Raw genomic sequence first — 23,934 nt, 5'->3', positions numbered from 1 at the left:
AAAAAAAAAAAAAAATCCAAATAAATAGCCTTACTTTCCCCCAAAATATACAGCCCTAAAGCAAAAGCCAAAGCACCGCCTGTGCCCCGGCAGCGTCCGCAGACGCCCCCAACACACAGCACACCACGCCACACTGCGTTGGGGAGGCGGGGGGGGGGGGGGGCGAGGGGCGGGCCGCGCGCGGCGGGGGGCCGGTGGGCGCCGGGCGCGCTGCCAGGCTGGGCCGCACCGCGGGGGCCGGCCACCCCTCGCCACGTGGTGGTGACAGCAGCGGGGTCCGGGGCGCCTTCCCAGCTGGAGAAACCCGGAGCAGCCGGGGAGGAGGAGGAGGAGGAGGAGGAGGAGGAGGAGGAGGCGGCGGCGGCGGCGGCGGCGGAGGAGGAGCAGGGCGGGCGGGCGGGAGGGAGGGAGGAAGGGGGCTGGGGAGGGCTGGGGGTGGGGAGAGACCCGGCGGCGGCGACAGGGCGAGAGCAGAGCGCGGTGCCAGGGGGGTGGGGGCACCGGTGCCCGTCTGGGGAGGGAGCAGGCGGAGGGGGTAGGCTGCGATTACAAGCAGGAACCGGCAGCAGCTGTGAGTCCCCGGCGGGGCCGGGCGGGGGGAGGGGAGCGGCGCCCGGGGCCGGCCCCCGGGGGTCGCGGGGTGGGCAGGAGGAGGGGGCGGGAGGTTGGCCGGTAGTTGGCCCAGGATGGCAGGCAGGGGAAGGGTCCGGTGCCGGCAGCCCTCATTCCCCCCTTTCCCCGTGGGCCGCCGCTCCTCAGGCCGCACCGCCTCCGGAGCCCCTTCCCCGGCCGGGGGACGGCGGACCGAGGGCCCGGGGTTCGACCGGCTGGGGGAGGGGGTTGCGTGGTCTCGGCCCCCGAGAGGGGAGGGGCGACAATTTCTGTCCGCCGAGCGAGAGGGGTTTAAAGGGCGGCTCTTAAAGGGGCCGCAAAAGGGGCCCGGGCCGAGGAGTCACCCCCCTCCCCATCCGCCTTCCACGGCTCTCACCCGGGGCCGCTGGGCTGAGGGAGGAACGCTGAGGACGGAAACATTTATCGGGGCGGCCCAGGGGACAGAGCCCCCGCTAGTGGGTTTGGGCCCGAGGTGGCGGGCAAGGGGTCTGGGGGCGTGTGGTGAGCGCTGGCGAGCGGCGTTGGGGGGAGGGGATGGGTCTGGGAAGGACAGGGTTAAAGGTGGGGCCAGCCCCGCAAACCCGGGCTCACACTCCTTACTCAGACCCGGTCCCTCGCGTTTCCCTGGCACTTAATGGGGGGACGGTGTTAGGGCCTGGGCCTGAGCCCTGTCCACCCCAAGCTCCTGCTGCCCAGCTGTGGGAGGTCGGACCCCACTGTCTCAACTCACACCTCAGGAGCCCCCTTTCCTACGCGCACACGTTCCGGCACGCGCGCACACACCTCGGACATTCCCATAGTGCCTCACGTGACACACGGCCCTGAACGTGCCCACCCTTCACACACGCTCACGCACGCGTGCACACACGCGCACACACAAACACACTCGGTCTCGCGGCCACTTCCCAACTGCATCCCCGACCCCCACCCGCAGCCCCGCCAAGGCACTCATTGACTGTGACACACCTACACTCATTCACAGACACACACACTTCCCCCCACACATGCCAGCCACAGACACATTCATAAACAGGGCCGGGAGAAGTACACGCGCACCCCCTCGCCTACTCTTTCTGGAGCCCTGAGTCATTCCTGCCCCCTGCCAGAGCTCCCCATTTCCCAGTGGGCAGGCACAGGGGCCGGGCTCGGGAATTCTTTGGCGGCCCTCTTCTCCTGAGCCCCCGCCCTCTCCCAGAGCCCCCTTCCCCTGTGTTCTCTCTGACACTCAGGCGACGACTTCCTGTGGGTCCCAGGTTAGGGTGAGGAGGGCCTGGAGGGTTGCCACAGCCCCAGTGTGAGTGGGGGAGGCACTTCCTTTTCCTGAACTCTGGGATCCTGCAGGAGGAAGCCGGGAAGTTGGGCGGGGGCCTGGCAGAGGACGTGCTAACAGTGGTGGGGCTGACCCTCCCAGAAGCACTGGGCCTTCCTCAGGGAGGAGCCAGGGGTGCCAGAGCCCTGGGATGAGGAGCTTGGCAGAGAGGTATTTGGGGAAGTGAGGCCTGGGGTGGAGAAGGGGTTGAGGAGTGAGTCAAGGCAGGCACCGTCTGGGCCCTGTGCTGGGAAGGCAGGAACAGCAGCCCTCTCCTGTCCACAGGTCTCCCTGGGTTCCGGAAGGAGCCCTTCCCCGCTGCTGACCTGGCTTATTTGTCCCCACTTAACCCTCTCCCCCCCAAAGGTAGCAGAGAAGAGAAGATGGGGCTTAGTAGTCTGGGAGGAGGCTGTGGGAGATGGGGGCAGGACCAGGCTACATCTCAGGGCTCCTCGGGCCAGGGCTCCTCGGGCCAGGGCTCCTCAGGCCAGGATGAGGGGTATGGGACAAGCTCCAGGCTGCTCTCTCCACCATTGCTCCTGCTCTCCCAGGAGGCCCAGGGGGGGCCACGGCCCAGGACCTTGCCATGGAGTCCATGTTTGAGGATGACATCAGCATCCTGACCCAGGAGGCCCTGGGACCCAGTGAGGTGTGGCTGGACGCCCCTGGAGACCCCTCGCTGGGGGGGGACATGTGCTCTGCCTCCCACTTTGCCCTTATCACAGCCTACGGAGACATCAAGGAGCGGCTGGGGGGCCTGGAGAGGGAGAATGCCACACTCCGCCGCCGCCTCAAAGTCTATGAGATCAAGGTCAGAACCTGGAGATGAGGGGTCTGCTGTGTGTGTGTAGGGGGGTGCTGGGTGACAGGAACTGGGGATTCAGCAGAGATTCCAGGGGTCCAAAAGAGGAGTCAGGGTGTACACTCTTGGGAACTTGAGGGTTCCCCGTGAGTGATGTGGCTGCTCTGGATGGGAACTCTAGAGAGTCCAGCGCCAATCAGCAAGGGATCTGGAGGGATCCCTGGATCTAGAAAAGATCTGATTGGTGGAGATGCCTGCAGGCCCGTGGGAATTGGGATGTACAGATCCCACTGGAGGGGGGAGGGAGAGGTGAGGACTCTGAGGCAGGTTGTGGGGTGGGGGCACAGCAGGCTGAAGCCTGGGCAGGGAGCTGGGCATTAGCTCTCCTGAGGGCCTGCCTTGCCCGCAGTACCCGCTGATCAATGACTTTGGAGAGGAGCACGGCTTCTCTCTGTATGAAATCAAGGATGGCTCCCTGCTCGAGGTGGAGAAGGTCAGCCTACAGCAACAGCTCAACCAGTTCCAGCACGAGGTGAGTCCCTCGCAGGCCTCCCCGACCTTGCTCCCTGAGCTCCTTGCTCCAGTCAATTTCTGATCGCTCCCCCACCCCCAGCCTCTGGCCTTCTGTCCCCTTGATCCCCACGGTCTTCCCTAGAACTGGCTGCAGCTCCTCCTGCCCCTCCACTGGGTGCTGGGAATCGGGGTGGGAGGCGCAGGGAGCTGCTCAGCCCCCAAGTCAAGGATGGGCCTGACTGTGGCGTGTTCTCTACCCTCTCTGGGCCCCATCCAGTTGCAGAAGAATAAGGAGCAGGAAGAACAGCTCGGGGAGATGATCCAGGCTTATGAGAAACTCTGCGTGGAGAAGAATGACCTAGAGACAGAGCTGGGGGAGATGGTGAGGCCCAGAGAGCTAGGGTGCTTGGGGGTGTGGCCCTGCTTGTGTGATTGTGTGCAACCCGGTGTGTGTGACTGTGGGGTGCACCCCGCTGTGTGTGTTTGTGTCTGTGAGTGCCCGTTTGGTCTTGTGAGCGGGGCTCTGTGTGTCATGCAAGTTGTGAGTGACTCTGTGTACATCCTGGCCATGTAGTGACAGAGGTGACTATGTGAGTGACCTCGTTCTTTATGTTGAGTCTCACGCTAGGTCAACCCTATACCTATAGCAGTGTGCCCTGGTAGGCTGTAGGTGAGGGCAGAGGTGACCAGAAGTGTCTATGGCTACTAGGATGGGTCTTGGCATATGTGTGATTCTGAGTCAGAGTATGGCCATGCATGTGAGCAGGTGGGCAGGCGTCAGAATCAGGAGACACAGTCTTTGCCAACTCCTGGCTGTGACCTGGGTCAAAGCACTTAGCCCCCATCCCTCCTCTGAAAAGCGGGGCAAATAACAACCTCGAGAGCTGTTGTGGGGCATTCGTTTGAAAATGCATTGCCTTAATAATCATAAACACTTACATGGCACTTACCATGTGCTGGGCACCATTCTTATCTCTTTAGATATATTTACTCATTTTAATCCTCATGACAAACCTAAGAGGTAGGTTTGGTTATCCCCATGTTGTAGGTGAGGTAGATGAAGCCCAGAGTGGTTGTCACGTATGCAAATAGAAGTTCTTATGCTCCTGAGGGGGTGGCAGTGTCTGAACAGGGTTCTTATAAGTATCCCTGTGTGTTAGTGACAGGAAGAGGCATTAACTCTGACCTTGCAAGGGGCAGTAGCCAGAAACATCTGCATTGCAGTTGCTGGGAGGCGAGACCTCGCACTCACGGCCACTTGGAGAGTGGAGTTGGAATGTGTGACCTGGGGCCTCTGCTCAGTTTGGGGGGATGATGGCTACCCAGACATGGGGAAGTCCTGGGCTTGGGGGGCCCACAGGGGCGCCCTGGCCCTGTGCAGACCCTCACCCTCTGTCTCTCCCCACAGAGGGCCCTGGTGGAGACCCACCTGCGGCAGATCTGCGGTTTGGAGCAGCAGCTGCGGCAGCAGCAAAGCCTCCGGGACGCAGCCTTCCCCAGCCTGAGCCCCCCACCTGCCCCTGCCCCGCCTTGTGCTGAGCTGGACCTGCACTACTTGGCCCTGAGAGGGGGACCTGGCTTGAGTCATGGTGAGATCTAGTGGCCCCTGATTTTCCTACCCCAAAGTCCCCCAGCCAACCCCCCATTTTAACACCATTGGATACCTCCAGCTTCTCGGATTGATAGTCCACACCTCATGATAATGTGTTAAATTTCTCCCATAATCTCCCCCTCTCTTCTTACCAACTTAGTCTCTCACCTCATCCACTATTACCCCAGTTTCTCCCACTGACATCCCGTCTTAACTCCCTCCTTCTCTGGCTACCCTGTGCAATTCCTGTATGTGCCAGCAGAGGGCGCGCCCACCCAGAGTCCCCCTGCCTGTCTGAGGTTGTGATTAGGAGCGGCCCCTGAGGATGCTCAGAGACTCGGGTCTGGCCAAGGAAGCCCTTCAGGGGCCATATTATTTTTTCCCTGGCCTCCAGGGAGATTAGAAAAAGCGGCTCAGCCCATCCTTCCTCACTGCCCTCAGTAGAGGTATCTCTCAACCCAAGCTGTCTGTCCTCTGGCTGTCTCTCTTGGATCCCTCATGCTGCAGTTCTCCCCCGTTTCACTTTGTGCTGATCTGGCAGTCGGTGGAGGGTGCCCAGCAGCTGGACCCAGCCTGACATTGTCCTGTCCCGTGCCAGCAGGCTGGCCAGGCCCCACACCGAGTGTGAGTGAGCTGGAGCGGCGGCAGCTAGAAGAGGCTCTGGAGGCTGCCCAGGGAGAGGCCCGGGGGGCTCAGCTTCGGGAGGAGCAGCTGCAGGCTGAGTGCGAGCGGCTACAGGGGGAGCTGAAGCAGCTGCAGGAGACCCGGGCCCAGGTAAGCAGCAGGGGGCACCGACCTGGCCCCTCCAGAACTCTGTGGAGATCTAGGTGCTGCTGGGAACGACCTTGAGAGGTTCAGGATTCTCTCCCTGAGTACAGACCAGCCCTGAGAATGTGGAGAAGGGGAGTCAAGGCAGGTGGAGTTGGGGTCTGACATCTCAATCTTCCCCCTTAGGATCTGGCCTCCAACCAGTCAGAGCGGGACATGGCGTGGGTGAAGAGAGTTGGAGATGATCAGTAAGTCACGTCTGCAGTCCTCCCCCTCTTAACCTCTACACCGCAGGGGGGCATTTCCCAGGCCCCCACTTTGGTTCACTTCTCCCCCTGTGCATTGTTGGGGGACCTCTATTCCAAGGCATCAGGGCCGTGGGTTGCTTGTGTGGCTCTGCATCCTTCACAGGAAGGAGGCGAGGTTCTGGGCGTGCTCAGGTTCTGGGACGTTCCCTTTGCTTTCCTCTGGCACCCTTGTCATCTCGAGGTGTCAGGGGCTGAGAGAGACTTCCTCAGAGGCTTTGCTGCTGTGTTCTGTGTCCCTTGGTGAGTTTCTGGGCCTCTCTGAGCCCCGTTTTCTGCCCCAGTAACAAGGCCCAGCCAGTTGGGGTAACCTTCCCCTCCTCAACCATGAGGAAGGAGATGGCCTTTCGGGATTTGTGGCGCCTCGTCTCAGGAGAGAGAAAGCTGAGGCTTAGGAGAGGAAGATCGGCCTTGAGTTCATACAGCAGCAAGTGGGAATCAGAACGTACTCTATTGGGGTGTCCCTTGGGGATCCTGCCAGGAAAGAGCGGCAGCAGGAAGGAGGGAGGGAGCTCTGTCAGAGGGGAGCCTAAGGTGGGGGCCCCTGGGCAGTGCTGGGTGGCGAAGGAGAGGGCAAGTGGCAGCCTGGCAGCAGTCAGCCTGTTGCCTCTCACATCCGCACCCGAACTCATCCTCTCCCACTTTCTGAGAAATAGAGCACAAACCTCCTTCCGCCTAAGCCTTCTCCCCGAGACGAGGCGTGTGCCACAGGCTCCCTACTTTCATTGGAGGGGGAAACCGAGACCCAGAGAGGGGCAGGAACTAACCCTCATCACACAGCATACCCAGCTGCAGGACCCTAGGGGTCCTCCTCCCTGCAGGCTTCCTCCTCACCTTCCTCCCAGCTTCTGGCCAGTTGGGGATACCCCTTACCTCCCTCTGCACCCTGAGGCAAGGGCCTGGGTGGAGCTGTGATAGCCGGCGGGGGGTGGCCGGGGTGAGAACCTAGATTGTGGGACTGGTGGGTGGGACCCCTCAGGCTGCTGAGGAGTGTTGGGTGCCTCTGTGGAGAGGGTCCACCCTAGCTTGTGGCTGAGGCTCACAGCCCATCCTAGCCCATGTGCCCAGACTAGATCCAGAACATACACACATGGACACGCATGTTCTAGAAGCCTGGCTTGCCCCAAAAGTCACATTGTAGGGCCCTTTATGGGTCACTGAGTCCAACCCTCTCAGAAGACCAGCAGTGAAGGCTCCCCCAATGGGTTGAACCCAGAGAAAGGATTTTTTTGGCAGGGCTGGAGTCTGAACTGCCGGGCTTTGAATCCCAGGGACCCTTCCAGGGATGCTGAGTGGCTTTGCTTTACTGACTTCACCTCTCTGGCCCCAGATTTCCCTCACAGGCTCAGAGGGCAGTCATTGCCAAGAGATGTGAGAGGAAGGTGATGAGGGTGGGGGAGGCAGAGAAGGGGTGGTGGATCCCATGGGCCAAGGCTGGATGTGAGTGAGAGAACCCCTCCCAGAAGGTACTTCTGGAGGTGCTATCATCCATGCCTCTGTGTGGCCAGAAGAGCCCCTTTCCTTTCCCACCCCAGGGTACCTCCCCACCCAGACCCTTTGGACAGAGGGAGCTGGGCTCTGCTTGGGGCTGGCCTGAGCCGGTCTTACCAAAGGTGACCTCCCGGCTCCTCCCCTCTGTCCCTGTGGTTCGGGACCTCCTAGACCTCAGCCCCTGGAGCCAGCCAGGCCCTGCCTGCCCAGCCTCACATTTCCGTTCAGGCCGAGCATCTCTGGACAGCCCCAGCTTGGCAAGAGTTAATTCTCAGAGGAAGTCCTCACTCCCCCGGTAGTTTTATTTTCTTATAAACTCAGCTCCTTTTGGTAATAGGCTGCTTCCCGAGTGTTCCTCCCCTGTCCTCCCACCTGAGGAGGCCTCAGTTACCTGCTCTCAGCACACTTTCCCCCACCAGACCCTCCTCTTTCTTCTACTTGGGCCTGACCCTCCAGGCTAGTGGGAATGTTACATGTGGGCTTTCCCAGGAGAGGAATGCAGGGGCTGGATTATCCAGCTGGGGGTGTGAAAGCTGAAGAGGGGGCCACAGAAATTCCTGAGTCAACCTGCTCCTGTGTGGGAGTCTTGTGTATCCCCAAAAGTTGCTCACCCATCTCAGTTGGACACCTCCAGGGCAGCCAGGCTTATTGTGGGAGTCCTGGCTGTTAAAATACCCTCCTTAGACTGCTCCTGCCTCCCTCTATTAATTCCCTTCCATGGGTTCTACCAGTGCTGAGGGGGCAGACCTGGGAGGCAGCCCTGGCCCCAGGATTTCCCAGTCCCTCCCATCCCAGCCCCTGGCGCATAAACTCTGGTCATCAATGTTCCTCTGCAAATAGGCACCTGGACCAGACCAGACTGCCCCCCTCCAGGTCTGACCTCCGGGCAAGATTTCCCTGCCATTTGGTCAGCCCAGCACCTGGTGCCTGGTGCCCAGGGGGAAAAATTGCCCCAGAGGAATAGCCACTGAGGGTCACTCAGGGGCCAAAGGCAATGATGAGGGACGAGGTGGGAGTGGAGACCACCCTGCTCCTGATGATGCACAGGGAGGTAAGGACCCCAGGAGGGTCCCAGGCAAGGTGCAGAACCCATGGCCCCATCCCGTCTGGGCCCAGCACAGAGTTGCAGGTCCTGAGTGCAGCCCTTCTAAGGGTGTGGTCAGTGCTGAGGGTGGAGGGGAAATTGTGGAGGGGGTGCTCCTTGAAGGGGCTGAGGGCTCTGAATGGGTGGGGGCTCAGTGAGGGGAATGAAGGCTCGGAGGGGAGGGGCCCCATCCGTGATGTGAGCCCCCTGTGAGAAGACGGAGGCTCAGTGTGAGTGATGAGGGGGAAAACGATAGGCCTTTCTTTTTTCCCAACGTGGGGGGCTCAGTGTTGCAGCCTGGGCCCTTTTCCGCCCACCCCCCACACCCTCTCTCCGCCCACAAGCCTCTGCGTGGGCTGCGGTTAGTGGTGGGGGAGAAGTGTGAACTCGAGAGAGAGGATGGAAACTCTGCACAGAGGTCAAGGGCAGTGTGGGGTGGGTCAGGACGGAAGTCGGAGACCCCCGTGTACCCTGAGCTTAGCCTCCTGCCCCAGAACCAGCGGGCCCAGGGCCTCCCCCTTCACGCTTCTCACCCTCCCTACTTCCTTTCTTTCAAATCTCCTTCAGCCCGGGCACCCAGCTCACAGGAATTAACCCCTGAGCACTTGCAGCCTGGGAGGCTCCCTGAGGGTGGGGAGGGGCTCTGAAGCTGGGGCCCACCACTCCCACCTGATTGTGGTCTGAGGGATTGGTGGGCTTTGAAGCCAGCTGTGCCCCTCTCCCTGCCAGGAAGGCAGAGTGTGGCTCTTACCACGTCCTCTCCCTAGATGGGAAACTCTGCATCCTCCCCTCATTCTTAAACCAAAGTCGTCGAGCTGGTGTCTCCAAAAAAGGATCCAGACTGGTTTCCCCCTTTCTCCACCTGTCTCCTAGGGACTCCCCTGATACCTCATCCAGACACTACTTGAGGCGATTTACCTCCAAAGTCTCATTTAATTCTCACAAAAAAACTGTGGTGAAGGTACTGTCCCCTTTTCCAGCTGAGCAAACTGAGGTACAAAGAAGTTAAGTAATCAGAGAAGTTCAGTGAGAAGTGCAGTGCAGATGCCAAGCAGGTGGGGCGATCCTGAGCAAGTGGGGCGACAGTGCCTCTGTGGGATTTCTCTGGGGCAGGTTAGGTGACGCCAGATGATTTGCTGACCAAACCTGATCACTTTTGAAAGTGAAAGGGGGCACTATTAATACTTATGCAGGGGCAACTAGCGTGAACGAGGACAGTCCTGCGCAACTTGGGATGTGTGGCTCCTTCCTTAATGGGGACTCTGGTTCCCAGCCCCGCCGGGAGCTGCTCAGTGGGGCTGCATCTGGGGAGGTTGTCTAGACACACAGTGAACATCTGGCTTTGCTGGAAGCATGGCAGGGGCTGCCATGAAGAGCTCTGTGGACCGCAAGTCATAGCTGGTCGAGGAGAGAGAAGGGGCTCAAGGCGCCTGAAAGGAAGTGGTGGAGCACTGGGTTGTTGCAAAGCGACTTCCTCCTCCCCCCGGCCCGCAACCTCAAGTCCGCTCCACGGCCCGGTGCCTGAGGTCCCCTCCCAGAGGGTCGGGCGGGTCGGGCGGGAAGACTGATGCTGGGTGTGCCGGCGTGTGGTGGAAAGTTTGGTCCCTAAATTCCCCCACAGGGGTGAGGTGGCTGGGGCAGCGATGGGCAAGGATGGAAGGGCTGGGAATTCTGGATGTCTGCCTCCTGACTCTGAGTCAGCTAGTGCTTCTGACCACGTGACCAGCTCTGATCCTGATGCCAGTCCCAACTCTAATACTGATCCCATCCCTGACTCGAACCCTGTCCCTCATCCTGACCCCAACTCTGTCCACAATCCTGATGGAAAATGAGCTATCAACCCCAGCCCTGATATGACCCTGACTCAACCTTAATTCTGACCTCAAACCCATCCCTAGTTCTCATCCCATGATTCACTGGCCTGAATCCCGACCCAGCTGCATCCTCCCTGGGGCTCCAGTGCAGCGCAGGCCACCCAGTGAACGTCCCTGGGGAAGATGCTGCACTGGGAAGCCCCTGTGTCTCCCAGCTGCTTTAGAGCAGAAAGAAGATGGATGTTTAGGTCTCTAACCTTTCTCATCTCGGTTGCTTTATCAGTAACAGTGACAATTATTGTTTCCAGATGAATTTCCGAGATCCCCGAATTCCTGGTGGAAAGAATGAATGGAAGGATAAGTCAATGAAGGGGGAAAGATTTGCAGCGGAGGGAGCCCTCCTTCCTGCCAGCTCTGCCATTTGCACTGCTCAGCAGGCTGAAGTGCCAAGAGCACGTTTGGATCCCTGCTCTGTTACCTTGAGCCAGCCTCTCAGTAGCTCTACATATGTCTAGCACCTTCTTCTCCCCTCCCAGAGCAGAGATGGTGATGCTCAGGGCTCCCAGGCCACTTCCGCCGTCCCCAGCCTCTTCCTTCTCACCGTCTTTCCCTTCTGCTGCCTTCCATCTCTCCTTGCCCCCTCTCCTGATCCTTTTGGGAGGCAGTGTATAGCTTAGTGGTCAGCAGCCTGGACTTTGGAGTCCCGGAGGCCAGAGCTCCCGTTCCAGCAACCCCACTACTACTAGGCTTTATGACCTTGAGCAAGTGACTTCACCTCTGTAAGCCTCAGTTTTCTCATCTGTAAAGTGGAGATAACAGTGGCAACACTGAAGGGTTGTTGTGAAGATTAAGTAAAGTTCTTAGCACAATGAGTGGGCCGTGATAAGGGCTCAGACAGATTATCTGTGCTTCTTTTCTCCCTGGGTCCCTCCCAGGTTCTGAGAGACTCAGACAAAACTTTCCCCAATAATTGAAGGAATAAAGAAGCACCCACAGGCAGCCACCTGCTGCCGTTGCCCTGACCTGTCCTTCCCAAACAGTCACGATGGTGGAAAATAGCACTCAGGTGTGGGCCAGGAAGCCAGGAAATGGAATGTGTATTCAGGTGCACATGTGCGACTCTTGGTTGTGTTGTGAAGTTGAGATTTTTTCCACTGAATTGGCAGTGTTTTCTAACGTGAGTCATTCAGGTCCTTAGTGTAGTTAGCAGCATGGGCCTGTGCATCTTGAGGTGGGAAGAGACGCCCGATGAAGGGGGGGCGGGTCCCAGAGGGCCTTGGGACATCAGGAGGTCAGGTCCCACCACCTTGCTCGGGGCTCAGAGGTCTTCGTAAGGGCTGCCTGGGGCTCCAGGAGGACAGTGCCCGCCTGCCCCAGGCACCGGGTCAGAGCTGGGAGAGGGGCTGGGCAGTCTGAGCTGGGGGCTTCTTCTCCATTGCCTGCTGCCTTGTCGGTTTTGCTGCAAAGTGGGTGCCAGGAGCTGGGCGGTGGAAACTGGGGTAGCTCCTGACAAGGGGAGGAAGGCAAGCAGGGGAGAGATAGGGGCCTGGGAACTGAGTGTGGCAGGTGAGATCTCCAAGGCGGGGTGTGAAGGCGATGACCTGTATCTGTCACCTGAGATATAGCAGTGAAGGCAGATGGGGAGAGAAACTGGGGCTGCTTGGTCAGAGGGGGACACAGTGCCCTGCCCAGAGGCCCCTCCTGCCCCCACCACTGAGGGGCTAGCATGATCCTCTGAAAGCTCCCAGTCTGATGGGGGAGACACAGCTTCTGCCCTCAGATTGCCCTCATTCTGAAGGAGGGAGCTTTCCATTGAGAAGTCCCCAATTTAATGTGGGACACACAGACTGGGCCTCTCAGTCTTGTGGGGGAGATGCCGTTTCTTCCCACAGACCCTTGAGATGAGGGTGGGGGAGCACAGGACACATTCAGCAATCATAAGGGCTGAGATGTAATGAGACTGAGGATTCCCCAAAGGACTCCTTCCTCTCTGCTCCTGTCCGTCCCTGTCCACCCTCAGGTGAGGAGTGAGCACTATCCCTTCCTAAGAAGAGGGTTTGTCCCCCAGAATCCAGCCTGTCTGCCATAATTTGGCTTTGGCCCAAATTGGTTAAAAATAGTTTTGTTGTAGGAGGGTCTGCTGTCTCCCCCACTGCCCAGCTCTGCCCCAGGATTAGTAAGAGCCAGCCAGTGAGCTCAGTCATTATCTACCCTCTGCACCTCGGCTTTTCCTGCCCCCTTAAGCCCTAACCTCACGACTTCCCTTCCTCTCCTCGGGGTCAGACACACACACACATGCTCACTTGCACACCATTCTTCACACTCTTCATACTGGCCTCACACCTCCCTTTCCTCCCTCCCATCCACAGATATCCCATCTCACATGTCCATTACCATGGGATGGGGACAGGCCCTCAGGGTCTGGAGAACTACCCCCACCCCCCCACACCTCTCACTCCTGCTCAGGGCCCTACACCTCCTGGGGCAAGAGGGCCTCCCCGGTGAGGAGATCCATCTGGAGTGGCTGAGCCTCTGCCTGTGACTTCCCTCCAGCTCCAACTTCCACAGACTTCCGGAGTCCCTTCTGGACTTGGTGATGGCGGGCCAGGAAGGGGGGAGATCCGAGGAAACCAAAACCCCTACCTGCCAGGATCTGTCTAAGCCCACAGCAGAGATGAAGGCAGTGACCCAAGGCCACGGCAGAGCCTCATGTGAGGGCAGGAAGGGCTCCCTGGAGGTGGAGGCCAGGGTGGGAGAGAGGGGAGGGGCAATGCTGAGTGATAACCTTTGGTGGTTCTGGGTCAGAGTGACCCAAAGAGAAAGGAAGTGGGTGAAGTTTTGGCTAAGCTCAGAGTCTGTTCCAGCTCCGTGAGGGTGGGTACCCAGGAGGCCTGAGCAGGAAGTGGGAGGAAGAAAGGGAACAAGAAAGAAAAATGGATAGAGAGGCTCAATCCATTATTCACTTACTGAACATCTACTGGGTACCAGGCCCTGGACAAGGTGCTGGAAAAATGAATACAATGATATAATCCCCACCTTCAAGGAACTCCTAGTGAAGTTCCAGAACAAGGCAACCTTTGAAAAATGATAAATGTGAGTGGTGCCCCCTGGAGGTGTGCGGTGCACAAAGATCTCGCTGTAAGGGCTCCCTGGAGATCCTGGGAGCTGCAAGGCTGAAAGGAGCTCAGAGGCAGCTTTGAGCTGGAAGCAAGAGCAGTGGACCTGGAACTGGGCAGACTTGGGCTCAGGTTTGGCACAAGATGGCACCTCAGGAGGCCATGTCTTCACTTATGGAATGGGGCTCTTCATAGGCTATGCAACAGTGGTCCCCAGTCTTTCAAAGCTGAGGACTTTTCATGGACCCCTGCTCCCAACACACAGATTGCGCTTACACTTTTAGTACCCACTCTTTGAGAAAACTCACAGTGACAAAAGCTACCATAAATTCAGTGCAGCTTTTTTGATGAATCTGTGTTTTATTCGTCACCACAGCTTCTGCACAGATTAGAAAAACACACATATGTATGAGATGTGTTCAGGCCACAGACAGTGCTCCGTGAACACATGCATTCAGGGACCCCTTGGAATCACTGAACTCCCCAGCCCCAGCCCAAAGTCTGGGAACCACCGCCCTAGCCCCAGGTAAGGTTCACTGGCAGGAGAGAGAGGCTCCCTGGAAGAGGTGGCCTTTGAGGTGGACCTGAAGGCCTAAGAGAATTTCTGTAGTTGGGGTAGGAGAGAAGGGGAGCGCCAGATGTGGGTTCTTCCTCCACAGCTGTGACAGTAAACCCACTTCCCTCCTCTTCCCCACTCCCTGCCCTCTGACCTCAGGGTCAGGGCAGGCTGGGGTCAAACCTTGACTCAGGGGTTGGGGTGTCGTTCAGGGTGAATTTGGCGCTGGCTTACACGGAGCTGACAGAGGAGCTGGGCCGGCTTCGGGAGTTGAGTTCCCTTCAGGGGCGGATCTTGAGGACTCTGCTGCAGGAGCAGGCCCGGAGCGGTGGTGAGATGGGGCGGGGCAGGGGAGGCTGAGGCCGGAGCTGGACCATAGGGAGGGGCAGCTATGGCTACCATCCTGCGTCCTGGGCCACCCTCCACTTCCCTTCCCCGTGCCTGGTCCTTCTTCACTCGCGCTGGGAGGACAGCGGCAGGGGTCGCCGCAAGCACCTGGCTCCCCAGTTCTGACGTCTTCTCTCCTCACCTCTGTCCCCCACACCCCGTCCTGCTTCTCCTCCAGGCCAGAGGCACTCCCCGCTGTCGCAGCGCCACTCCCCGGCCCCCCAGTGCCCTTCACCATCCCCGCCTGCCCGAGCGGCGCCCCCGTGCCCCCCGTGCCAGTCCCCCGCCCCCCAGCGCCGCTCACCCGGGCCCCCGTGCCCCTCGCCCCAGCAGCGCCGCTCGCCGGCCTCGCCCTCCTGCCCATCGCCTGTCTCGCAGCGCCGCTCGCCGGTGCCGCCGCCGTGCCAAACCCCCAGCCCGCAGCGCCGCTCCCCGGGGCCCCCCGCCTGCCCGGCCCCGCAGCCCGGCCCCGCCGCCCCGCCGCCGGGCGAGAGGACGCTGGCCGAGCGCGCCTACGCCAAGCCCCCCAGCCACCACGTGAAGGCCGGCTTCCAGGGCCGGCGCAGCTACTCGGAGATGGCCGAGGGCGCGGGCTACGCGGGTGCCTCCCCGCCCTGGCTGCAGGCCGAGGCCGCCACGCTGCCCAAGCCGCGGGCCTACGGCGCCGAGCTCTACGGCCCCGGCAGGCCCCTCAGCCCGCGGCGCGCCTTCGAGGGCATCCGGCTGCGCTTCGAGAAGCAGCCGTCGGAGGAGGAGGAGTGGGCCGTGCCCGCCAGCCCGCCCAGCCCCGGGGCTGGCACCACCCGCTGCGCCTCTTTCTGCGCGGGTTTCCCCGTCCCGGAGTCGCCCGCCGCCTACGCCCATGCCGAGCACGCGCAGTCCTGGCCGTCCATCAACGTGAGTGTGCGCCCCGCCCGCCCGCACTCCGCTCCACGCCCACCCGCGGGCTCCCCTCCTGACCACCCCTGCTTCCCTGGGACGTAGAGGGAGTCCTTCACCTCTCTCCCGAGGCCTTTTGTTGGTGTGAACTGGGCCCTACACCCTTACACCTTGTTCACCCCCGCGGGTAAGGGCATGGTCTTCAGAGTGAGTCCTGGCTTTGATTCTGCACTCCCCGCTTAGTAGCTGTGGGACCTCGAACAAGTCACTTATCCTCTCTGATCTTCAGTTTTCTCATCTGCAAAATGAGGACGATGATTAGTTTTATTTCCATTAGAGGGTTCTTAAGAGGGAGGCAGTGAGCCCAACGCCCTGCACGGTGCTTGGCTCAGTAGTGAGCATCCACTATTGCTGGTGATGCAGGCCGTGCTGTCCTGCGTTTCGACCAGCACAGGGATAGGCCTGCTCATCCAGTTCTTGCCATCAGGCCTCAGAGCCCCTGCTCTTTTCTGTCTGTCCTAGAAGACACCCTGTCTCAAGGCTCTATCATTGCACTGAAATAATGAGTTTCCTGAATGTCAGAGCCAACCCTTGCCACCCAGAAGGACCAAAATATATTCTAAAGCCAGACAAAATTATTTGGGGGATGTACATTGTTTGAGGTTATCCATTTCTTTGAGTTATCTGGGAGCTGTGTCTTAGTCGCTCTGGGGGCGTGTCCGAGTCTTGGCTCATTACTGCAGATGCCCTGGTAGGCTGAGCGCACACACCTCCTCATACACACCTCCTGGGGACCCTACGCCTGGGGTCAGGGGAGTGGACGCTGAACTGGTGGAAGGTGGGCAGGGAAGGAGGAGGAAGTGCGTGGTGCTGGAGAAAGGGTGCCCAGACCCCTTCTTCGTGCTGCAGCTGTTCCTGCCCTGGGTCCCAGGAAAGGACAAGCTGGGATGTGGGGACCATGGGTGGGATCGGGGACCGTAAGTGACTCCCCCCTCTCTTCACAGCTGCTGATGGAGACAGTGGGCTCTGACATCCGCAGCTGCCCCCTCTGCCAGCTGGGTTTCCCTGTCGGGTACCCGGATGATGCCCTCATCAAACACATTGACTCCCACCTGGAGAACAGCAAGATCTAGGGTGCCTCTCCCACCCACTGGCTGTTTCTTTACTGTCTCCCATCACCCCCAAACACTCACTCACTTTGAATGCTGCATGAATCTCGTGGGGGCCCCTGCCCCTTGCGACCCCCAGATACCTCCACTAGCTACTGAGTCAATGTGTGTGCCGTCTTCCCTGGTCCAGGCACCACTCAGCCCTGGCTCTTGCCAGGAGATCAGCCAAGGCACTCCCCAGCATCCTGGCTTCCGCTGGGAGGTAGGGATCTGGGCTGGGGTGGGGAGGGGCATACCCCACCCCAGGCTCTTCTCTGCTTTTCTGTTCTCAGATAGGGTTGGATCCAAGAGGGTGATTGGGCCTGGGGAGGCGGAGGATATCAGAGGACTCCAGGAGCTGCCCCAGCCCCTCTCCCGATGTCCATCTTTTTCAGGCTGTGCTCTATCTGGGGAACACCTCTCTGTGGGGTCCCAGAGCCTGCCCTGCACACTGATGCCAGTTCCTCCATCCCGTGGCCAGCTCAGGGCTCATGGCTTGGGCCTCCACTGGGGGAGGGAGGCATCTTGTTTCTTGCCATTCCCTGCAGGCTAGCCCTGTTCTCCTCCTCTGCCCACCCTAGGGAGTAGTGGGGGGTGGGAGAGGAGAGGGAGGACCTTGGAGGACTGGGAAGATCTAGCCTAAAGAGGCTGCCCTGAGGGCGGGGGGCCCTGCACCATGACCTTCAGGCCAGGGGACTATCTGTGCCAGCCTCCCAGTCCCATGCCCTGCCTGAGCCCCCCCCACCTCCCTGCCCGAGCCCCGGCACCGAGGCACAGATTATTAAGGCAGATGCTCCCCTCCACCCTTACCTCCCTTGAGCCCCTGACACCACAGGTGCCCTGGAGCCCAGGTGTGACTCAGCCTCTGTTAGCTGGGTGGGTGTCATCATCCCTGCCTCCCAGGCCAGAACCTGAGGATGGGCCCGGGGTGCTGTGGAGATCAACTTCAAAAGAGCTAACCCCCTTCCCACGCCCCAGCGACCCACATTCCCTCTGTGCAATCTACCTCAGAGTCGTACCCTCAGAAGGACGGGTAAGCAGGAGGCCAGGGGGTCCCCAGGGCTGAGGTGGGGAGCTTCCTATGGCAAGAGCCTGCTGCCCCACGCTGACTCCAACTCCCTCCACTGCGAGCCTCTCCCAGGTCTCAGTCCCGGGCAGGGAGCAGTGGACGCTACTGTCAGTGCATGTACCATTCTGATCCAACTCTTCCAGGCCCCCACCTCCTCACACCCCTCCCCTCCTCCTCAGTGCAGGGGAGTAAAGGGGTGTGTCAGGCGGGGAAGGGGCCAAGGACTCCAGAGACACATGGCATTGTACCTTGTGTGTTCCCCCTGGGAGGGGAAGTGGGGAAGGGGGACTGGAGAGGGGCAATGGGGGCCTCTGAGCTCTCTGAACAAGTTGAAAGTCCAAATAAAACTTACCTGTTCCATCTGTGTTCTGTCTGTGCCTTCCATGCCTGGATGGCGAGAGAACCCTTGGTGGTGGGAAGTCTTGGAAACTGTGTCTCAAGGAGCCATGGAAGGGTGGGCACTGGACACATAGGAGATGCGTGGGGCACCCACCTTCCAAGAAGGTTCTGGAGACTTGGGCATGCAAGTGGCCACAGATGACTTGTGACATGGAGTTTATTTAGAACAGATAGGGAACAGTAGAGGGTGTCTTTGTGACAAAGCCGCCACCCCAGCCCTGAGCAGGTGTCAAGGACTCTTGCGTTTTCTCTCCAGGTAGGTCTGGCAGGTAGAGGTTCTGTAGCCCTGGGGGCTCATGTATCAGTAGCAGCTATTTCTTCATCAAATGAGTTCTGCATGCCAGGAAGCAGGCTGGGCCTCAGAGAGGGAGAACATCCATGTCCATGTCCTCATGGGTCTGGGAGCAGGGGAGGAGCTGGGCTCCAGGCTCAGTGGCTGCCTGAAAGACCCAGAGCCTGAGAGGTCAGAGCCAGGTCATGAACCTGTGACTTCTGCCCTAGCCAGCGCTGTGCCCTTTTGTCTGCAGGAAGGGCCTGAGCTACTTATTCATCAACTCTGGGTGCCTTTTATTTTTGTGTGACCCTCTCAGGCCAACGGTTCAGTTAAAAACAAAGGCGGGTGGCTGGCCCGGTGGCCTAGTGGTTAAGTTCGCGTGCTCCGCTTCAGCAGGTCAGGGTTTGCAGGTTCAGATCCCGGGCGCGGACCTACGTATCGCTCGTCAAGCCATGCTGTGGCAGGCGTCCCACATATATAAAATAGAGGAAGATGGGCACAGGTGTCAGCTCAGGGCTAATCTTCCTCAGCAAAAAGAGGAAGATTGGCGATGGATGTTAGCTCAGGGCTGATCTTCCTCACCAGGGAAAAAAAAAAAGAAAGAAAAGATGGGGGCAACTGCTCATTGAAGGCCTGAGGTTCAGCTCCAGACCCAGGGCAAACATCCCTCTCCATTTAGTGCCAAGGTCCAGACCCCCATAGGGAGATCTCCCAGCCTCCCTTGCTCCTCTGTTGCAGTTAACTACAGCTGGCCTCTAAAAGTTCATCCAACCTTAATTCCACCTGCAGCCATGTCCTGAGTGCCAGGAAAGGGAAGAACAGCCATCCCTATGGGACCTGGCTTCACAAGCCGTGGGAAAGAAGGTTCTGGAACCTCTGGCACATGGATGCTTAGTGCTCCCTGGTGCTCCGCCACCTCAGTCAACTCCCATGGAGGAAGGCAGCACCTAGGTTTCTGGTTCTGGGTCCTGTTTGGATCTCTGGAAGCTAGAGAGGCATAAGTTTTTGCTAGAAGGGCGTAAGTATATTAGGGGTGGTACAGGGGCACAAGGCAGAGAGAAATCCTAGCCATGGAGAAAAAGGGCAAAGGATGACCTGGGAGTGAGCTAGAGGCAGGGGCATGACCCGGGTAACCACTTCTGATCCTTGAGCATGTCTGAAAGTGGGAGAGAATCCAAGTATCCCACAGCCTGCACATTCCCCTGTTGCTGGAGTGAGGGGAGACTGGGGACATAGGGCGTAGATTCTGGCAGCTTGTCTCCTTGATTTCTGGGGAGCTGGGAAAGGGCTCAGGTGCAGGGTGGAAGGTTGCTGGGGGCTGAGATGGAAGGCAGGGGAAGGAAAAAAAGCTAGAGTGCCCCCAGCCCAGGTGCCCCAGAACCATAGCCTTTCATGTAATGCCTCCCCCAAAGGAGAGGACATCAGGGCTGGGGGTGGGGCTGGGGGAGGGGCTGGGGAGCCCTGCTAACGCTTGTCCTTCTCCTCCCAAGCAGGACCCGGCTCAGAAATAAGGACCCTGGCTACTCTTTACTCTGTGGGAGTCCTGTGGGGGGCACTAGGGGCCAAGAGAGTGTGGGGTTAGAAGAGTCTCCATCTCTACGCTCCTGGGAAGGTGAGGAGAGTGGGACGACTTTCACAGGAGCCAAGTGGAGGGAAGACCCCTGTTGAGGCTGGAGAAGACACAGCTGGGTACCAGCTCACTTTTACCAGTGCAGACCCAGAGCCAGGGGAAGGGCAGACTTCACAGAGACCAAGCTGTCTGTGGGTTCATCTCCAAGTGCCCGATGAAAGGCCAACACCCATCATTCTCTCCAGCTTTGGCTCTTCTGCTCTCAGTCTCTCTTTCAACCAGCAGCTGCCCCTCGGGCCTCCCTGCCTCATCTTTGGGGACCCTGCAGCCCTGCCCTCTCCCCACCAATATTTCCTCAGCCAGAGCTACCAGGCCCTGGAGACCCCTGCCCCTCTCCTGGGTCCCTGTGCAGGCTGTGTCAGATGATCAGCTGAGGAGAGCAACAGCTCCTTTCAGAAGCTGGTGGTGTGTGTATGTGTGTTTGTGTGTGTGTATGTGTGTCAGGGGAAAAGCTGATCGCTAACAAAAGGGAGGGATGTGTAGGTGAGTCAGCCGTGTTAATGAAAAACACCTCACCCCGCTGATTAGGACTAATGAAGAAGAACAGAGGGGGTGGGGGTTCGCTTAGTGACATCTTTATAGGGTAGGGGAGAGCAGAAGAGCTCCCCTAGTCCCATTTCTCCCTCAGCAAGGATAAGAACAGAGCACCTTTGGCTACTGCAGGAAGAATTGAGGTCAGACGCCAGGATGAAACATCAAGGGCAAGGGGGTCCTGACCGGGAAGGGGTGGGAGCAGGCATCCAGGGGCAGAGGCCAGACAGTGTGGGGAAAACGTGTGCGATCCTCTAGCACCCTGCCCCTATCCCTGCCCTTCCCCTAATTTCTCTATGTTGACTCCAGAGAAATTCTTGGCATCAAGGCTGTGCCCCCTGGTTGCCCATGTGCCTTCTGAGATCTGACAACACCTGCAGAGGCCATGAGGGTGTTGTTGAGGAGGCTCCAGTCTGCGTCCCCTCCCATGGGCAGCCTGGGAGAGAAGGCTCTGGTTTGGGGCACATGCAGATGTTAATGACCCAGGGAGGCCTGGCAGGGCAAGGGCGGCAGAGGGCTGGGGTAAGGGAGGACCTGGGCATCCGCTGGAGCCCTCTCAGTGAGTTCCCTGTCCTGTGGCAGAGGCAGAAGCCCCCGAGAACCCGCAGCTTCGCCCACCCTCCATGCCAATTCAGCCAAGGGCGAGAGCACCATGCGCACCTCGCAGATGTTCCAGTCGGCTGTGTGAGTGTGGGCATGGGGGAGGGAGGGAGGGGCTGGGAGGGGGACAGGATGGGTGTCGGCCAGCACCTCCAACACCTCCTAATTTGCATTACCACTGACACCCTTCTTGACCAAGAAAATGGAGCCAGAAATAACAAGGGGGAGAGGTGGTTCCCTGGGGGGGGCTTTTAGGCTCTCTTTCCTTGCCTCCAACACTCCCACGGTGCTGGGGGCAAGAGGTCAGGCCTTTTCCAGCCCCACAGCTGGCGCCTGGCAGCGGAAAGTCACCTGCTGTTGCTCCTCCCTCCTCGGACTGGGCAGATCCCCCATCCCGGCCTCCCACTTCCCACGGTCCCAGACACCCAGCCCTGCCCCTGTTCTTCTTCGGAGTCTACTTCACCCACCTTTCCCTCCTCTGGGAACCCTCTCCCTGGGGCCCCTCGCAGCTGTGGTGACCCTAGCTGTGCCCAACTGGGGAGTGGTTTTCTTCAGTCTGTGTCCTGCTGCCCCATCAGAGTGGGCATTTCCCGGGCAGGGCCCACACTGCCCCTGCCAACCTGGGAGCCTCTCACGGGAACATTCTGCATGAGAAATAGTCCAAACAATAGCAGGGGAGCTTGTGAGTAGATTCTAGAAGTGGCATGAGGTGGCTCAGGGTCTAGCGTGAGACCCTGGCCCTAGGCCTATGGTGGGGGAGGGAGAGGGGACTCCCAGCACTGTTAGAGGCCTCTGGTCCACCTTTACCTGGAGGTTACCAAGTGTCAGACCTCTCCCTTGTGAGATCCTCGGAAAAAAGGACCAGGAATGTTCTATTTCGATGTTTTTCTTCCCTGCCCCAGTGACCACCACACAGACCCCCACAAACACATTTGGTGCTCAATTTATGTACATTGAATTTAATTCTGTCCCAAAGAAGGTAAGGAATGATGTGGCAGCCACAGCTTGGAGGCAGGAGATGGCGAACACGATGGGCCCGGGAGAGGGAGGCTCCCTCTCTGCCAGAGGGGTCCTGGGACCTGGAAGAGCGAGGTGGTGAGGGTGGAGGCAGAGCAGAAGGGCCTGGCAGGGAAACCAGGTCGCGGGAGACAGCCAGAGAGCTGTGAACACACTGTGGGAAGGAGTGAACGATGAGCTGAGAACTTCCCCCACCTCCCCCCTCCAGAGATGCTATTTTGGAGGGAGAGAATATATGCAGTGCAGGGGGCAGGAGGGGGGGAGTGTGCCAGCTTCCCCAGGGGTCAGCTGGACCACCTGCTGCCTCCCCTCTCTTGGCCAGCCATCTTCATTGGCGCTGGAACCCACCCCCCACCCCCAGCACTTCTCTCCCCATTGGGAAAATCTTCCTGCTCTCTCGAGTGCAAGAAGAGAAAGGAGCTAGGAGATTTGCAGCTGGCCTCTCGGCACCCACTTGGGAGTCCCCTGGGGCCTCAGTCCTGGGGGGAAGGTTCCATTTCCATTACTTCCTTGGAATGAAAGTGTGGGGGGTACTGTGGGACACGGGGTGCGTCAGGCAGGGAGTTCTTGTCCCCAACTCCACCCTTAGGCACTCTGCATGGATCCCCCTTTAGCATCAAACTTAGGGAGAAAATTTGGTATTAAAAGAGCAGATTTGGTGTTCAAAGAGGCCAGGAAGAAGGCTCTTTTAAGGCCAGCTGAGTTCGCCCATGGGAGGTCCCACCCCTCCTGGTGGGGAAGCCGATCTTGCCCCTTTGGGTCAAAGAGGCTGGATGGAGGTCGATGTCAAGTGCAGCCCTTGCTTGGCATGAAGGGAAATTCCTGTGCCCCAGCTCAACCCCTCTGGGAGGCCCTGACTCATTTTGGGATGAAGGCTCCAATGCCCTGTGGGTTTCTGTGGTGGCTGGGGGCAGGGGCGCACAGGGCGTTTAGATAGAGCGCTGGGGATGAGCGAAGACTTTTGTTTTCGTTTTTGGAGCTTGGCTTTTTTTCTGCCTGAGAGTCCAGCTTCACCTGAAGGAGCAAGGTTGGCTGAGATGGGAAGAAGGCCCAACTTCTAGCCAGTGAGGTGCTGGGCAGGGCCGCAGTAGAAGGAACATTAGGTTAGACTTTAGGAAACTTCCAGTGAAGATACTGGGGCACATTTGTGAGATGAACCGAGGCATCCTGTTGCCTGGATGCTCTCCGCAGTAGATCCCTCCCTCCCTGTAAGTCTGGGGAGTTGGGGCTGCTATTGGGGCAGTGCAGGCCAGAGGTAGAGAGATGAGCGTTGCCACCCACTGCAGGCGATGGGAGTCTGAAGGCTCCAGGGAAGAGAGAGGAGGGTGGGTTCAGGCATCAGAAGACGTATGTCCCCAGGCCAGACCATGGGTAAGGGATTTGAGTTAGAAGACCGCAGGTGAGAAAGCCTGTCTCTCGTCTCAGTCCTTCTCCCTCACTGTCCTATCTTCATGCTTGCTTTCTTCTGGTCTTATAGACCAGGGAGGGGATGGCAGGAGGGAAAACAGCTATGGTCAGGGGAGACTGGCTCCTTCTCCCTGTGCCTGGAGCAAGAGGCCTGCAGGACTTCTTGGCAGGAGGAAATGGGGGTAGTGGAGCCAAATTCCCTAGGGCAGAGGCGCTAGAGGGAGTCAGCAGAGGAGCAGGGGTCTGCAGGGAGCCCGTGTCATTCCGGCCAGAGCCCCCTGCTCCAGAGGGACGCCCAGCCCAGGCTTTCAGCCCACGGTGAGTAGGTGGGTGAGGCTGATTGAATGACCATGTCCCTCCCCATTCCTAGGGCCCTTGGCCTTGTGAGTGTTGCAGGAGCTGAACTCTCCTGCCCCCCAGACAGCAAAAATGAGCTGTGGATGAGAGGTGAGGGGGAAGATCAGGCGATGGTGTAAAGGAGATAGTTCACCCAGAAGGATGGTGAGGGGCAGGGCAGAGGACAGTGCCCCCTGGTGCTGGCCCTTCTGGTGCACACCCAGAGAACTCATCTCGGGGATCAGAGAGCCCCTTGCTTGCCTTGGCATCCCATCCCCTCTCGGACTGGCAGGTGG

At 59.1% G+C, this 23,934-nt stretch overlaps 1 protein-coding gene across 4 annotated transcripts; it reads left to right on the top strand.

Annotated features, from left to right (window-relative positions):
• The first annotated feature begins 453 nt into the window (after positions 1-453).
• Positions 454-17,981, top strand: TBKBP1 (TBK1 binding protein 1). 4 transcript variants are annotated; one of them, XM_087441053.1, is made up of 10 exons: positions 454-571; positions 2,473-2,732; positions 3,133-3,255; positions 3,514-3,618; positions 4,645-4,825; positions 5,426-5,601; positions 5,782-5,843; positions 14,174-14,292; positions 14,527-15,245; positions 16,232-17,981. In XM_087441053.1, the coding sequence occupies exons 2-10, from the start codon at positions 2,508-2,510 to the stop codon at positions 16,358-16,360; spliced, it is 1,839 nt and encodes a 612-aa protein (XP_087297179.1). In that variant the 5' UTR covers positions 454-571; positions 2,473-2,507; the 3' UTR covers positions 16,361-17,981. The 4 variants fall into 4 exon arrangements, with proteins under 4 accessions (XP_087297179.1, XP_087297180.1, XP_087297178.1 ...); XM_087441054.1 differs by lacking the exon at positions 454-571 and adding an exon at positions 1,169-2,092; XM_087441052.1 differs by lacking the exon at positions 454-571 and having other exon boundaries at positions 1,169-2,732.
• The last annotated feature ends 5,953 nt before the right edge of the window (positions 17,982-23,934 follow it).

Source organism: Ceratotherium simum, chromosome 16, assembly GCF_057802395.1.
Source record: "Ceratotherium simum simum isolate JZ-2026a chromosome 16, ASM5780239v1, whole genome shotgun sequence".
Lineage (NCBI taxonomy): Eukaryota > Metazoa > Chordata > Mammalia > Perissodactyla > Rhinocerotidae > Ceratotherium > Ceratotherium simum.
Note: the sequence above shows the minus strand (reverse complement) of the source record. Positions and strands in the feature narration are given on the sequence as shown.

Bases quoted from the DNA above. Each gene is read 5' to 3' on its own strand.
- TBKBP1 (XM_087441053.1), top strand. From the start codon at position 2,508: ATGGAGTCCATGTTTGAGGATGACATCAGCATCCTGACCCAGGAGGCC. The intron at 5,844-14,173 runs GTAAGTCACGTC...GGTGTCGTTCAG, and splicing joins AAGAGAGTTGGAGATGATCA to GGTGAATTTGGCGCTGGCTT. The intron at 15,246-16,231 runs GTGAGTGTGCGC...CTCTCTTCACAG, and splicing joins AGTCCTGGCCGTCCATCAAC to CTGCTGATGGAGACAGTGGG.